This window comes from Acipenser ruthenus, chromosome 12 (genome assembly GCF_902713425.1).
Source record: "Acipenser ruthenus chromosome 12, fAciRut3.2 maternal haplotype, whole genome shotgun sequence".
Lineage (NCBI taxonomy): Eukaryota > Metazoa > Chordata > Actinopteri > Acipenseriformes > Acipenseridae > Acipenser > Acipenser ruthenus.
In genome coordinates, this window is record NC_081200.1 from 16,931,169 (window position 1) to 16,948,679 (window position 17,511).

Genomic DNA, 17,511 nt, shown 5'->3' on the forward strand with positions numbered 1-17,511 from the left:
GAAGCTATCAACCTTAAAGCTGAGTTCCAGCACTGCCATTCATACATGACAGCTATACCCATTGCCATGTATAAGGTATGAGCAGCTGTGCAGAGATGTCTGAACCTGTAAGTCTTAATCTAGTATTCACACCAAAGGGGCAAGCTAGTCAGTATTTATAGGATTTGCAACCCTGGTCAGATTTCAAATACATATTTATGTGATGTAAAAAGGTATTGTGAAGAGGCTGTTTTTATGTTCGAAGGGAAAGTGAATTTCTGTAAATCCAATAGTGAAACTGCATATGTTAAGCAAAATTCCCAACCTAGAGACCCTTGTGCTTTCAAATGGCTTTTCCTGGAATGTACCGTCTATCGTTATCATTGACATCTGCGTTTACAACAGGAGGTTTTATTGGGATACAATGCTTTTTTTTTTTTTGCTTTTTTTTTTTTAATAAAACAAAAAAATGTGCAAATTGTGAACTTAAAATAACAAAAAACTAAAATAATCAATCCCCACCCCTTACACAAGTCTTTGTAGTGCAAGTTAAGTCTGTAGTAGTTTGTAGTTGACCAGACAGGAAGCTTTGCTCTGGGGTGGGTCAGGATTACACTATGCGTTGAATGCTGGGATCAATCGATGTGAGATATTAGTCCTTTCCCCAGCCCTCCTCTTCCCTGACAGACCTCTCCTGGTCTGGACACAGTCCTCCTCAAAGAGACAGGATCTCAAACTCCTCGTCCTCCGAGTCAAAGAACCTCTCCAGGTGATCAGAGTCAGAGAAATCTGCCAAAGTAAGAATTGAAAAGTCTTTATCGAAGCATTCAAGGAAAGGCTACCCATTTATATAACCCTGTCAAGCACATCACTCCCCATTTCTAACACTATAGTCAGGAGCCATTGTGCTATTTGTATTCTGCCTTATAACTAGAATGATAGTGTTAGTAGAATGGCATTTATGCCACCTTATAACTTTTTCTGCAGTATAAAGGGACACTAGTGGGAGACTAGGTAAGTGTACCTTCTAGGATAAGCCTAGTTTTATACAAAACATTCACCTGGAAGTGGAAATAAAAAAAAAATTGTTTGTTTTTGTGATGAGTCAAAGGGGTTTCGGTCTGTAATTCAGCCTCCCGACAGCAGAAGGCAGCAAACCAACTCGGGACTTCCCTTACCAAGGTCTCGTGACCATGACGAAAGTCATCTTTATGAGGGGCGGCACCATGGTGAGGGGCGGAAGTACGAGTATGTAAATTCCAGCCATTGGAGTCAAGTGAGTTATAAGGACACTTGTCAGTTGGGGATTGGTGTTCCACTGACTACAGAGGCGGGGCGTTGCATACTAAAGGAAACGTACTACTGTGTTCGGGGTTGGTCCGAAGGGAAAATAGGAGGGGTAACGAGGCAGAGGGAGAGACGAAAGTTTGGCGGTGGTTTTTGAATACTGGAGAACTGTACTAATATTTTCTTTTCTGTTTTATCCCCTTTTGTTTTATGTCCGGGGACTCCGTGATCATAATAAACCTGTTTATTCTTCTACACATAAATTACTGTCTGGACATTCCATTTGTACTCGCACGCCTCACAGTTTTATATATATATATATAATATATATATATATATATATATATATATATATATATATATATAAGTATAATTTTAATTTGGGGTATCCATGTATAGGTATGTTTACTTTGTTCTTTACCACGAATGATTGCTGGTGTTTCCCCCCAGGTTTGATTTACTGACCCACCGAATAACATGAGTAAATACAAGTACTTATCAGAAAAATCATGTTGATCATTTTTAGGTTGGCTGTAATAAGACCTGCCACTGCTTAGAAATTAAAATACACCCTTGTGTGTCATGCCACTGCTTTTGTTTTCCGGACATGGTTATTAACAAAGCACATGACAAATGATGACCACTTCAGTTTTTACTCGGCTACCAGCTGGAACTTTACAAAATAACACCTATGAGGCACTGGGCTCTTTCGCACCTAGATTCAAAATGCAGTTCACTTACAAAGTACTATTAAAAGTAAATTGCTTTAGTTTGTTTCACAGCATGAGAACAGAATGTGAGTACTTTTTTTGAAGTACTCAAAAACAAGTGTCTAATGATACAACACGACACTGAGTTTGAGAGTGGAGTGAGAGTGCCGGTGTGCCACTCACCTGGGGTGAGGTTCAGTACATCTGAGCTCATGAAATGAGAAGGCTGTCTGTCCACCAGCTCGAACATTGGCAATGCTTCTCTTCTCCCGGACATCTAGAGAGCACAGAGACCACACTTTCATTACAGAAAACATACAAAATCAGAGTAACTAGTATCATGAAAAAGATCACTAAGACCTACATCCACTGTACGTGCATGTAACAACGCAAAGACTGATGACCGCACGCCTTTTACCGACACTAAGACTACACAATTATTGTTTCAATGTATTGTAATGATTTTGGTTGAGAAAGCTGAAGTATATTCTAAGAGCACAGGCAAGGTGTTTCAGAGTTCATGATTATGTTTTGAAGAGCTAAGAATGCAGGGCTTGTAAAGATGTGAACAGAAAGAGTGGCCCACCTTCCGAATGCGCAAACACCAGTCATCAAAATCATCCTCCGTACTACAGAAGAAACCCTAGCAAAAAAAGAAAAGCAATATAAAAGAAAATAAACAGCAGGTAATTTATCACATGACAAATCCTAAATGTTACAGTGCAATAGGTACAGCGTCCTGGAAAAAGTGTTAGACCTCTTATCTAAATACACACATTTAGTATTTGGCCACTTTTAATGTGGATGACACTGGAAAGCCAGTGGGGTAGTCTCTCTAAACATTGCAGATTGTCCTCAAGGGGGTCTTAGAGGACAGTCCGGTCTAGCATTACGGTAGGTTTCCCCCTTGTCCTTCCACACTTGTTTTTTGAACCTGCTACCATCAGAAAATGTGCAACTTCTGATTTGGTACAGTGGATAAGATGTTCCATACTGGGGTGGTCAGACACTGTTTTCCAGCGCACTGTATTGCGTAGCTTTTACATGTATTTTAGGTTTTGTGTAGACACAAAGTTAATAAGTAAAAGTCTCTTTTACAATTCCTATAAGACTATTTGGTATTGGTATGTAATATCTAACTAGGTGTTCTTCAACATAGAGCAAATGTGGTATTTGTTAAACCCGCTGGGGGCAGAATGTTGACTCAAACTGGCCCCAGCAGTGTCCGCCCGTTGTGAAATGGGTGTTAAGACAGTGCAGCAGTGTCCCTCCCTACCACCGCGATGGAGGGGTCAAGCTCGCGGATGTGCATGCGGCAGGGCGGGTGCTCGCAGTGGTAACTGTCATCAGGAACCAGCCCATCGTCGCAGGGCTCCACAGAGGGCTGTGTGGTGTGGGGGTCCAGATAGATCAGCTCCTCTCCTGCAGAGGGAGACACACACAGACACAAGCGCCCCTGTGCATCACAGCGCTTTTGGAAATACTAGACATCGAAACAGTCGAAATGTTTGTCATCACAGAGCTTAGGAAATGAAATGATGGCAATACATATTAGGTTGACTGGAATTATTCTGTTAGTACCATGTTAAACAAGTTCACAGTAATCTCTGGAATGGCTGAATCTGCTATGCAATGGGAGATGTATTTCCATCCGTATAGACAGACAGTCCCTCTCCTGCACTCACCTACATAGCCGATGAAGTAGTGGGCACTGTTGGGTTTCCCCCCAATCACTCCTAGTGACTGGGGCAGCATGAAGCACTTCTGTAGGGACAAACACACACAGATACAGATATGACCTGCAAGCTCCCAACAAATCTGAGACACTGGAGATCATACAGTCATCCAGCAAACTAATCTCAACTTAGCTCCCAGTGGAGAACAGTCCACAAAATAAACCACTCAACAGTCTGAATTATAGGGGTGTTTGTTATGTCAGTATTATTGAAGTTCATTGAGGGTCTTTTTGGGGAAACTGACACACTTTAACCCTGAATCAGACAATCATTTGAATATACTGGTCGGAACAGAGAGGGCTGTGGTATAATGTTTGTAATATTGTCTTAAATTTCTTTGTTTTTTAAAAGACATTTTCAAACTTCTTAAAAATCATGAATGTGCACAATTGCGTGCACAGACATTTTCAAAAGGAGTAGAGTGTAACACATACAAAACAAAAACGTATACTTTTATCAATGTTTTCACAGACTTTTTACACATTTTCCATATCAATACAAGTTGCATTGTGTGTATCTACACACAGCCAGCATTAGTAAACACGAGCAGCAGGCTGGCAAACTGTAATTATTCCTCAGGTAACAAGATGCTGCTACTTTATTATTCCAAACCATTGCATATGAAAGTTTACAGTTCCTTTTATCTGTGCAGTGTTAGAAAGGACAGCTGTGAGCTCAGCAGCAGCTGGTGCAGCACAGTCAGAGGCAGCAGGTATGGATTTAGTAAACGAAACCGAGATGTGATGTGTTTAAATTAAACATAAATGTGTAAAATTCAATAGTGATGCAAGTTTCACCCTGGGCTGTAGTATAGCTACATGGCTGACGGTATATTTACATGATCAGTAAGACAGAGAAGCTGACCTTGAGTGTTTCGATGTAGGCCTCATTGATTTCGCTCAGCCCCAGCCGCAGTGGGATCAGCAGCACCAGCGGTTTCCACACGGCAGACTGATCCAGCGCACAGGCTCCCTCTGTAAAGCCATTGAGCTCCCGCTCCAGTTCGGGGTCCAGGAAGGCAGCAGCTCCAGCATAGTCCAGCCACGGCATGCACAGCCGCTCTGACACACACACAGGACACACGTCAGCACAGCCACATCTCACACAGGCATCAGCAATCAGATAGCAAGCCTTTCAACTTGGGATAGCCTTTCCTCTGCTCCTCAAAACATCTTTACTGATATAGAAACAGCAGCTAAGTTAGCAGCAACTTTGTCTTGTTTAACTTGGCTCTTATGTTTTTTCTTTGTGTTTTACCTTTTCTTCAGTTTTTATTTGGGGTTCCCTATTCAAAATGAGTTTTAAAAAGGGATCCACTAAACCAAAAAAGCTTGAGACCCTCTGAGCACAAAGCCGCTAAGTCAATCTGACTCTATAACTAGAGCCCTGCATTTTTCACGATTAGCTTTTCAACCTGTAATTTAGTCCTCTAGCCACACGATGTCAATATAGCCTCCACAGTAAACAATCATCCCATTACATTACTTTAACCATTTTAATTGCTCATCCCATTACTACAAAGTACGTATTAGCAGATTAATAAACAGAACACTGTAGATGGCTACTGACATTAATGTAACCCTTATATTCCTGTGAATACGTATAACAGGATTTTAAAAGGAAGTTTTTTTCAATATCTCAGAGAATTCATAAGTATAAATACATTATTTGTAGGTTTTAATTTACCAGTACACTTTTACGCAAATCACTTCTTTTAATGGAATTCCTGTTTCTGCCACGATCCCTGAACAGTATAGTTAATATAACAATGTATTGGAATCTGGGTATTTGATAGATTATGGAACGGTAACATATATAAGCTGTTTTTTTTATTTGTTTTGTTCTGTTCTTAGAATATAATCTAAGAAGAAACACTTCTTTCAGCATCCACAGAATTGGTAACCACTGTCAAATATCTTTTAACCTTTCTTGATAAATTGGGAAATAGTTCTTCTGCATTTCTCCAAAATTCGGTCAAAGAAATTTCACTACTGTTTCCTTTTGCATATAGCTGATTTCCCTCAATTTCTGATTTACATTAAGTATCAAACCCTGGAATATCATCTAATGGGAGGGTTTCTTTATCCAAACTACAAACTTGTTGTGGGTCAAAAACCCTTACTGCCTTCAGAAACTTGTGAGCTGATTGAAACAAACATGGTTTTATTCTGCATTGATCAGGGTTGTAGTAGCTCGTCAATTTTTCATACATTTTGTGGAAAGTTTTAACACACTGTTTGTTTATAGTGGCATCTGTGCAATGCTCAGTATGTATTTATTAATTATACAGCTTTATTATACACTTGATGAACTCTAACGTTACGGCTTTCAAACCACTGTATTAGATCCACTAGTCCCTTACCATGCTTTGCAATCAGGGAGTGTGGAGACAACAGGCAGATATGCCTGTGTGCGATCTCTTTTGATTTTGTTGGTGCATCCATTATTTCTAAAAGTCTCGAGGTAAGCTTTTTCTTTAAATGCATCACAAGTGTTCCTTGTAATTAGGGAGTATTTTCTAATTATCCAGAATGTAATGTGTTGATTCCTTAATTTTTCTTTAGATCAGTTTAGCTGGAGTGGCTAAACAGATATCTGGAGGTTTAGGACTGAATTGCAGGTTAGTCTTGCTGTTTTAATTCTCCCATGAATTTCGCAGGGTCCTATCTATAAACCACACAGCCTGTTCCCCTCCATTGTAAAATCTGCACTCACTGATCTCCTCAATGACCACTGTGTTGTCCATGGCTACATGAACAGCGAGACGGCTCCAGGAGTCAAACACTGAGAGTTTCCTGTGGAGAGACAGAGACAGCAAGACTTTACTCATAGTCTAGTAACTGCAGAACTTTTAAATAGGACAAACATAGGTGAGGAACATGGGTGATGACATTTATAAAAATAAAAATAATTTTTTTTTAAAAAAAGGTCAGACACGGCCAGCTCCGTGTCCCACTGTCATGACGATGCAATAATTTCGCGCCTATGCTTATTGTCGTGGAATTATTTATTAATTAATTTAGCAGTTGTTACAAAGTACAGTATTACAATACAGCCGTAGGTCTACGTTAAGTTAATATAATAATCATCCTTGTATCACTCAGGTACAGTGCATTATAATAATACTAAAAATAATAAGCCTTCACACACAAGGGGGGATAAAATCCACGTACGGTTCTTATATTTATATCCGGCTTTATAAATTAATTTTACAAACTTAACTGGATTATATTATCATAGCACATTTGTCCAAGGCGCTTACGTATGTTTAGAGCTCCCCTTTCACGGGTACCCAATTTCTTTCACTTCGGGGGTGCTTCCATAGATATAGATATCAATGTATTGATGCAGAAAATGTCATAACACTGGGACACATTCGATACGAGTAGAGCACGCCTCAGTAGTTCTCACTCAGCAGCCACTTTGCCACAAGGGCTAATGAATCTTATACAATACCCATGATCGAAACATGACCGAGGGAATCGCATAATACAGAAGCCAATATCAAAGTGTTAGGTCTTTCTCATCGACAAACCAAAAAGTCACAGACACAGGTCACAGGCCAAAGTGAATGGTGCTATTAGATTTTGCCCAATGAGTTTGATAACAGTGAAAATACTAAGTTGCAAGAAATGGTTTTATGACATCGCAGGGATGCTTATAAATAAAAACGTCCTTCTTTTAAGTTGCATCAGAGGCTGGGCTCAAACCGGAGACCCCACAACCACACACCGCATGCAAGCGTCTTAACCATTATGCAAAGAGCCGGGCTCCTCTGTATTTGTGGTTGTAGAGATTTTAACCCCACCTCATCTCACCAATAGGGTACACAATCCGCAATGGCAGTGCATCACACAACACTGCCTGTTACACATTAAGTACCTACACCTCAACAGAACACAATTTCATCTTGAAATTGTGCTAGTCAGATGTATTCAGTAACACTTCATAATAAAAAATAAAAAAAAAATACTTTGTGCAACTGGTCTTACTCTAAGAGATACTAGTGCTATCAGTTTATTTAGTTATTAGTTTAGGTTTGTTTGAATTTTTTTTCAATGTTGTAATGGCCAAAGGTTTTGCTATTTTGTTGTTTTCATATTAGCTCTTAAAAATGTTTATTTGCTATTTGGGTTTGCATAGTGTCAGCTTCCTGTCTTTTGAAAAGGCAATTCAAGCAGCAACGTCACATTACTGTTATTGACAAACAACAGCATGGTTTAGGGTGAAAATGACTGTGATAAAAGCAAATTGCAAAGGGAAACACTTACTTTAGCACCTGTGCAACTGTGTTTGGTCCATACCACTGTCCAATGGATTTCCCCTCCCCCACTCCCATCTGAGCTAGAGAGAGAAGAGACAGCAAGAGGGATTTACAGGGAGCAGTTACTTTATCACAGCGGATATTGATTTTCATCAATAACTCACTGGGCTTTTTTAGGATGCTTGACATACTGATAATAAAAAGCTTCTAGATATAGATATGCTGTTCTGTTCATCTTCAATAACTACAGTATTATCTATTCTCTCCCTAGACTTTGGCACAGTTTCCGTATCAGTCTCAATGTCAGGCCTGTCTCTCTTTAACTCTTGTCTTTTCTGTCTTTTTTTGCCTGAGTCAGTCTCCCACACATCATTCACGGATTATGCAGGGCTTACCTATCTGGTGTATAGAGTAGTAGCTGTCCTTCTTGTCAATGAAGGCGTTAAGAATGCTGTAGTACTCCTCTCGCTGCCTCTTTCCTTTCACCCACCTCCAGTCTGCAGAGACAAAAGAGTTTGTGAGCTTCTCAAAAAAAGACATCAGTACCCAAACATGCCAATATACATGAGAACAGGACAAAAACATGTTTTTTTTACTTATATTTCTACACTAACTCAGACTGGGACCTAGGAGTCTCGTGAGGTTCCAACGTGATTTCCGATGGTATATGTTAGCAGCGCTAAATGAAAGGGTTAAATAAATAAATACCTCGGCCCAGGTGCCTGAAGACCAGGGCTTCTCCCAGAATCATCTGCCCACATCGCAGCATGCAACCCCAGCCAGTATCAGAGGTGGGGCCTGTCCCTCCTACCGCAGAGAACACAGAGACAAGGGCAGCACTTAAGAGTTACAGAACACCCTGTAGTGTTTACAACAAACAAATCACATTACCCTTTAATTCACTATGTAACACAATTTTTGTTCCTGGGTAGTAAGTGTTATTTCCTAATTGCTTATGCCTCAAAAGTATAGAAAATGGCTATTATTCCCCACAAACTTTGCTTTTGTGACCAGGACAGTGATATTTTGAAATTTACCTATTTCCAATGAGAAAACGGGCGAATGTGTCTTTTCGTTCACATAAAGTCAGAAAAAGACAACATATGAATCCAAATTAACATGTATTTATACTAAAGTAATACAAAAATGACTACAAAAAATTTAGAAGTGAGTAGTTTTTCGAGATTTATGATTATACTGTAAATCACTTTCACGAATCAGCCCCCAAATGTAGTCTCCCATCATGTTCTCGTTATACTGTCCTTCATTGACAGCTCATCCAGGAGCCTCAAAGCCGTGCTGCTCCATAATGGTAACAAGTACCCGTCTCTTCCCCTGGCTCACTCGGTGCACCTCAAAGAGGATTACAACAGCATCAAGACCTTGCTGGACGCCTTGAAGTATGATGAGTACTGCTGGGACCCCCGGAAGGTGCTGATGCCACCAATGCACATCAAATTGGGCCTTATGAAACAATTTGTCAGAGCTCTAGATAAGGAGTCGGCAGCCTTCAAGTACCTTCAAGACTTCTTCCCTAAGCTGTCTGAGGCAAAGGTCAAAGCCGGTGTCTTCGTCGGACCACAGATAAAGAAGATCCTGGAGTGCAATGAATTCCCCAAGAAGCTCACTAGTAAGGAGAAAGCGGCTTGGAACAGCTTTGTCGCAGTGGTTCGGGGCTTCCTGGGCAATCACAAGGCCGAAAACTATGTGGAGCTGGTTGAGACTCTGGTGAAGAACTACGGCACAATGGGCTGTAGGATGTCCCTCAAAGTCCATATCCTTGATGCTCATCTTGATAAATTCAAGGAGAACATGGGAGCGTACTCGGAGGAGCAAGGCGAGCGCTTCCACCAGGATATACTGGACTTTGAACGCCGCTACCAAGGACAGTATAACGAGAACATGATGGGAGACTACATTTGGGGGCTGATTCGTGAAAGTGATTTACAGTATAATCGTAAATCTCGAAAAACTACTCACTTCTAAATCTTTTGTAGTCATTTTTGTATTACTTTAGTATAAATACATGTTAATTTGGATTCATATGTTGTTTTTTTCTGACTCTATGTGAACGAAAAGACACAAATTCGCCCGTTTTCTCATTGGAAATAGGTAAATTTCAAAATATCACTGTCCTGGTCACAAAAGCAAAGTTTGTGGGGAATAATAGCCATTTTCTATACTTTTGAGGCATAAGCAATTAGGAAATAACACTTACTGCCCAGGAACCAAAAAAAAAAAAAAAAATGTGTTACACGGTGTTACCATCCATAACATATAGAACACTAAATACCGTCATTAATGATACATTGAGAAGAAAAATAACCTAGGGTACCTATGGTAACATAATTTTATGTATTTATTTTATTCTATTGTTGAAAAAAAAAAATCTTAAGGATGAAAATGTAGTAGTGTGTTCTGGCAAGGGTCTGCAAATAAAATACTTTTTTTTTTCACTCTACTGTCTCAAATAGCTTTTTATAGCTCTTTAAATACAGTGTGGTAAAAACAGTGATAAAATATATCCCCCACAAAGAATGCAAACTAATATAAAACTGTAAACTATAAAATGGGTGACCCTGAATACTTTTCTCTGTGGTGTGATCTATAATTGCAATCATTTCACATCAGGCTTGCACTCACTGCCAGGATTCTGTGTCTGTTCTCTCCTTCTGTACACAAACAGTGTACAGAAGAGTCTTGTCACTTCACAGATCTTTTCAGCTCCTGTTTCCCTGACTGGTGTGAATAGACCATATTATTGACACTACATTTATCTAAAACAAAGCTTTGCATTGTCCAAAGTAGTGTTGGGGGAGGCAATATGTAACATTCACATGCCAAGCTACTTACCAATAGGTGGAAAATTCTTTCTGTAAGTGAACCAGAGGCGAGAAGAAATATCACACAGAATGTCATCCTTCTCTAAAAAGGAGGAAAACAGCAAAAACGTGTTTAAAGGAAAATGGGATCTATTACAGATTTGAAGATCTTTTCACTGTTTAATTACCTGAAGTAGGGCCCTCCATAGCCAGAGTGGTATTGAGGAAATGATCAATTTGGAACAGTAGAAGCTATAGGAAAAGGTAGGCCGTTTCAAATATGATATTTAGCCTCCCTCCCCTTTATAACATGACATAAAACTACAGTAATCCCAGTTTTTGTACATCTAAAGAAGTTGTATTGCTATATTGTAGTGTTAGTTTGCTTGTGTAAATTACCTGTAGATTTGCAGAACGTCAGATGGAAGTAAAAAGAGAAGTTGGTGTGTGCTGCTGCTATGCAAATTAGCCATGTGCTTTCCCACTTGTTCTGTATTCTACCACAGAAGCACCTGTGTGCACATATTTTAAAAGAAGTGTAGACCTATTTCTTATTTTGGCCCTGTATATAGTTTTCTGCAATGGCAGAGACAACTACCGTATTCCTTTGACTTTAAGACACGCTTTTTTAACCATTTTTTGCTTCTCAAAAATAGCCTGCGTCTTAAATTCGATTACAGTATAGTGATGCGTGTATTAAAAATCACCAAGAAAAGATGTGACTACCCGAGTACACAAATAGCAATGTGACTGACACTGCCGAGAAAAGACAAACCAAGCTTCCTGAGGAATTCCAAGAGAAACGTTTAACAATTTCAGCATTTCTAACAAACAGTACCAGCTTGGACAGATCAGAAACGCTGATCAGACCCTGTATTTTTCGACATACCAAGCAATGTTCAATGCTGTTGTGGTTGCTGGGTTACAGTGCCTTGAAAAGTATTTGCCCCCTGTCTGATTTTCTGCATTTTTGCACATTTTTCACATTGTATTTGGTCAGATTTTTTTGTGGGTTGTAGTAATATATAGAGGGAGTCTGAGAGAAAAAATGTTTGGTGCTTTTTTCATTTGTTTGGTGTGCAAGGTAATCAAACATGCAATCTTCAGGTGTGAAAAAGTTATTGCCCTCATGTGGCAAAGTGGTGAGTGAATACAGGTGAGTGCAGTGCAGAGCGAATATAAAACAGACAGACAATGATTTCCAGGTGCAAGGGTGTTTATTGATTTAATTAATAATGTCTAGAGCCTTTTGGCAAACACCTGTAAATAATAATGTTGGAGTGATACAGCGGCGTGTATCACTCAGTATTTGTAATTCCCCAGGTTTGACCCGTAACCAAAAAGTCCAGTTTTACACACCAACACTAAACATAAAACACAAACACAGTTCTTAGTGATAGTGAATACGTGCAAGTGGTGTAATGCAGTTCTCCGTGAAATGCAGGGGTGAAAGTGATGTCCGGGTTTATGCTGGCTTTTGCTACAGCTCCGGATCGTGCAACTGGTAGTCTATTAAAAACAGACGACAGTTAACAAAACACTAAACAAACACAAGACAAAACTCACGGTTCACGAAACAGCACAGACTCCTTCTGTGTTTTCAACACTAACCATTTACCAAGGAAAAGATCACATCAGCTATGACCCCTATTTATATCCTCGCTCATGACCCCTAGATTAACGAGCGCATCCGCTCTTCCAGTCCTCAGATGCCACACCGTTTACCGTCTGGGTCATTGAGTTTAGATACCGTAGCTGTGCCCCTTTCCCAAATGACCAACTTCCACCTACCCTACGGAATAAATTGTCGTGCCATTTAGTTAAGGGTATTCTGTTCCCATTACACAGTGCCCTCACAGGTCGAGAGGGAGATCTATCACCAAGCACCATTCGATCTCTGTCAAAACCCCCTAGTTAACTCAACCCAATTAAAGGAATAATTAAGGTCAGCTGTTTGAGTACTTTGGTTAACAACCAGGAAGTCACAAAGAACCCTAGAACAACATCCAGGGATCTGCAGGCCTCTCTCGCCTCGGCTAAGGTCAGTGTTCATGATTCCACCATCAGAAAGACACTGGGCAAAAATGGGATTCATGGAAAAGTAGCAAGGTGGAAACCATTGCTCACAAGAAGAACATGAATGCTTGTCTCAAGTTTGCCAAAAAGCACCTGGATGATCCTCAAGAGTTCTGGAACAATGGTCTTTGGACAGATGAGTCAAAAGTGGAACTTTTTGGCCGACATGGGCCCCGTCATGTCTGGCAAAAAACAAACACTGCATTCCACAGTAAGAACCTCATACCAACGGTCAAGCATGGTGGTGGTAGTGTCATGGTTTAGGGATGCTTTGCTGCATCAGGACCTGGACGCCTTGCCATCATTGAAGGAACCATGAATTCTGTTCTGTATAAGAGAATTCTACAGGAGAATGTCAGGCCATCCGTCCATGAGCTGAAGCTGAAGCGCAGCTGGGTTATGCAGCAAGACAATGATCCAAAACACACAAGCAAGTCTACATCAGAATGGTTGAAGAACAAGAAATTTTAAGTTTTGGAATGGCCTAGTCAAAGTCCAGACCTAAACCCCATTGAGATGTTGTGGCAGGACCTGAAACGAGCAGTTCATGCTCGAAAACCCACAAATGTCACTGAGTTGAAGCAGTTCTGCATGGAGGAGTGGGCCAAAATTCCTCCACGGCGCTGTGAGAGACTAATCAAGAACTACAGGAAGCGTTTGGTTGCAGTTATTGCTGCTAAAGGTGGCATAACCAGTTATTGAGTCTCAGGGGGATATTACTTTTTCACACGGGGGCATTGGGTGTTGCATAACTTTCTTTAATAAATAAATGAAATATGTATCCAATTTTTGTGTTATTTGTTCACTCAGGGTCCCTTTTATCTAATATTAGATTTTGGGGCAAATACTTTTTCACGGCACTATACGTGTTGCCCGATGCCGTGCTTGCTGTTGTCAGGATGTGTGATGCCGTAAGTGAGTGGTGGTGTGTGTACGACAGAGACGCCATCTTAAGTATTATACAGTGCGCAGCACAATAAACAAGCTCTGTGTTTAATCTACAACAACACTGTTTCGTGTGTTTTGTACGATACAACAGCATAATTGAGGTTGTCTCTTTGTAAATGCATATTTATTTGATGTTTTCTTTTTTTCCTCAAACTGAGGGTGGTAAATTTGGTCTTAAATTCGAGGGCGTCTTAAATTTGAAGGAATACGGTACAACATTCAATGTGGTGCAGGTCTTGTCAGTTACCATTGAAGAAATTAATAAGAAACATTCCACTCAGTCATTCTGTATTGGTTGAAAAAGTCTATCTTTTGCTTATTTTTTAAAATGGAGGTGATCATATACTGAGGGATACCAAGATATTTCGTAAACAAGGAGCTTGAGTGGGACAATTGTCAACAGATGTCAAACTCCTAGTCGTTCATTATTCCGAGGTAATAGATACAACTTTGGAGTACCATATGATATATAGGATATGAGAAGGCTATCTCATTAAAATCAGTGCATCTATTTCAAGAGTGAGCCATTGTCTATTCAGGGATTTCATGGATCTGTCACAAGATGGCTTTGTGGTGACATCAGACCCAGAAGAAACACACAGTACTGTGAGTAAACGAATGCGCTGGTGTGCAGATTTATTGCAAAATAAAAGGGTTCAACAGAAAACACTTATCCCAAAACAAAACGGTACAGTGGTCAAAACAGACACTAAACAAGCACAATGAGACAAACCCAAAACAAGTAACGTTCTGATTTAAAGTCAGCACGAACAGCAATTGTAATACTTTTAGTTTTCTTTCTTTTCTCTCCTCACCGAACCCCCAACCCACAAGTGAGATATTTGTGCTGCATGTATCTACAGCTGTGCCGGGACTCAATTACTAATTAATCATTCACTTGAATCCTGGCACAGTCTGCACGTGAACTAATTGTGCACTCCCCATGCCCACATACAAATCAGTGCTGGGACGAACAAAGGATTTTCAAAATTAAAAATAATTTTTTCTCCCCAATTTGGAATGCCCAATTATTATTTTTCTCCCAGTTCACCGCTGCAACCCCCCGGCGACTTGAGAAATGGTGGCTGAAACACGCGTCCTCTGAGACGTGTCCCTGCCAATCCGTCATTTTTCGCACTGCAGATCCACAGCGAAGCCACCAGACCTATAGTGCCGGAGGACAACACAGATCTGAATGGCTCCACTGCAGACCCGCAGAACACTATCAGCCACAGAGGGCGCTGGTGCGCGGTGAACCGTGGACTCCCCTGCCGACCTAATCCCTCCCTACCCCGGCAGCGCTCGGCTAATTGTGCGCCACCCCCTAGGAACCCCCGGTCACGGTCGGCAATGATCTGGATTCGAACCTGCAATCTCCAGGCTATAAAGCGCACCCTGCACTCGACGCGGAGCGCATTTACTGGATGTGCCACTCGGGAGCCCCACAATACATTTTAAATCACCATGCTACATAACCCAAGCATTACCCCATGCACCAAAACATACATAAAACAACAATAACACACTACATATAACATAAAAATACGCACAGGGCCGGGGCACCCAGCCACAGGATCTAACTGCTATGCAATGGGAATATTCCATCCCTGATTACCTATTTCGAACTTCCATTTGCCGTGAAGCATCTATTTAACGAGTGAAGCATCTATTTAAAAGTGTATCCATCTTTACTACACCACTTCTGCAGCTGTTACTAATGTTTCCATACCAAGGCCAGTTCACCCAATCAAAACTTACTCAGCATTACTGTCTTTGTGTAGAGAAAAAGAGCTTGGAACAGCTCCCCTCAGCTTACCTCACAGTCCCTATTCTCCTGTACTGAACTCTCTGGCACACAGTGCTACACCCTGGAGGGGAAAGGCAGGATATGCATACCTGTGAGAGCGCTGGACTCCCGTCCCAGAATCCACACAGGTTCCTCAGTCTGTGGGAACTCCTCAAACTCTGCAAACCTCAATGTGTCGTAGGTGAGGGTAGCTGAGAGAGAAGAGAGGACACAGAGAGTGAGACTGAGAAACGGTAAAAGGCAACTCATATTTGCAGCTGCATTTCATTACCTGTAACAAGAATAGACAGCACGTTTGCAGTGCTTCTCCGCCGTTTCTTTTTTAACATCACAATATAGGGGTGCACATTCAGTTGCTCGTTCAGCAAAGACACGACCACCCAAGAGGGTGGGAGTCAAAAGCTGGGGATTGAAGATGTGATTATACAAAACAATTGTACGGAATTCAAAGCAAGTGTGTATTATGGAGATGGGAGCTATTTATTTAAATGTTGATATCCATGACAATAGGGATGAACACCAATGAGATCAATAAGGCTGTGGAAACGTATATTATCTTCTGACAAAGCAAGGGTGGCAATTAGACCATAAGCTCCCAGTGAACAGTAACTGAGGACATTTTAGGTTTTTGCAGTAAGTGCCACTTGTTCTTGGGCAAACCAAACCGTGGAAGTCAGCTGCTCATGGTGAAACTGCATCACTTTGTATTCATTATTATGTATAAACAAACCTGTCCCGTGTAAATGGAACTAGATAACGTGACATCATAGGTTAAAAATGGTTACAAAGGCAAAGAGACTAAAAAAAAAAAAAAAAAAAAAAAAGCCAAATCCAAGACACTCCAGGCAACGATGATACTGTGATTGGAGGATAAATCGACAGACACACCTGTGAGTGTCAAGGGCAGCTGCAGTCACCTGCACAGCCTCCGGTGTGTATGTATGTGTGTATGTATGTGTATAATATATATATATATATATATATATATATATATATATATATATATATATATATATATATATATATAGCATGTTATAAAATGTAAGCAAGTCCCCACAGGCTGTACTGTATATATGTACATCTGCGTTGTAGCGACGTGTTACAGCTGAAGCATACACCAGCTTTGAAAACGATCCTAGGGTTGATTACATTAGCTACAGCTTCAGTTTTTGATATTAATAGACTTGTTTTCTTATATATATATATATATATATATATATTATTTTATGTCTCTCTTACCTGCATCCATCCCGTTAGCTTCTCACCCAAACTTGTTGGCTGATGACGGACGCCGTCGGCCAATGGAAATTCGAGCTTTGTGGTGACCTGACATCACAGTTTACACGAGGAGGGGCTAAGATTATTTTCAACAATCATAGACTTAGTTTTTATAGAACTCCGACATCTTCCTGTATTTAATGGTCCAATCAGAATCGTGGATCAGGGTGGCGTTTGGAACAACACAGCCAATCATAAAAAGATAGCAACAAGGAAATGTGTCCCACACAGGCAGAGAAAGAGGAGAAAACGGAGATGAAAAAATGTTTGTCTAATAAAAGTCATATTAATATGCAGTAGCAATAGTAGACAATTAAGAGACACGAACACGTGGTTAGTTCTCAATATTGGCGATTGCACAGAGCTTTGGTACCAAGTCAGGTCAAAGGTGAAATGTTTTTCTTGTGTTTTTTGTCACGAGGTACATTCATACTTTCTTCACTAGTTTGTTTTTGGAATTCTGTTTTTTTTTTTTCCCACCTTGGCTAAAGATAGATTAATAGATACAAATATTGTTAAATAAAACAGTACGTTTGAGTTATTGGCGGCAGCATTCAAACTAAGTGTTTTTTTGTTTGTTTTTAACAAATTTCCTCAATAATAA

At 40.4% G+C, this 17,511-nt stretch overlaps 1 protein-coding gene across 1 annotated transcript; it reads right to left on the reverse strand.

The window, feature by feature from the left end:
• Positions 1-407: 407 nt before the first annotated feature.
• LOC117417157 (cysteine protease ATG4B-like) lies at positions 408-17,024 on the reverse strand. Its single transcript, XM_034029053.3, has 13 exons — positions 16,869-17,024; positions 15,719-15,820; positions 10,830-10,901; positions 8,685-8,783; positions 8,372-8,473; positions 7,984-8,056; positions 6,428-6,507; positions 4,577-4,773; positions 3,662-3,740; positions 3,253-3,398; positions 2,563-2,619; positions 2,160-2,253; positions 408-768 (listed from the first exon to the last, which is right to left on the reverse strand). Exons 1-13 carry the CDS (start codon positions 16,876-16,878, stop codon positions 695-697), a joined length of 1,185 nt encoding a protein of 394 aa, XP_033884944.1. The 5' UTR covers positions 16,879-17,024; the 3' UTR covers positions 408-694.
• Positions 17,025-17,511: the final 487 nt, after the last annotated feature.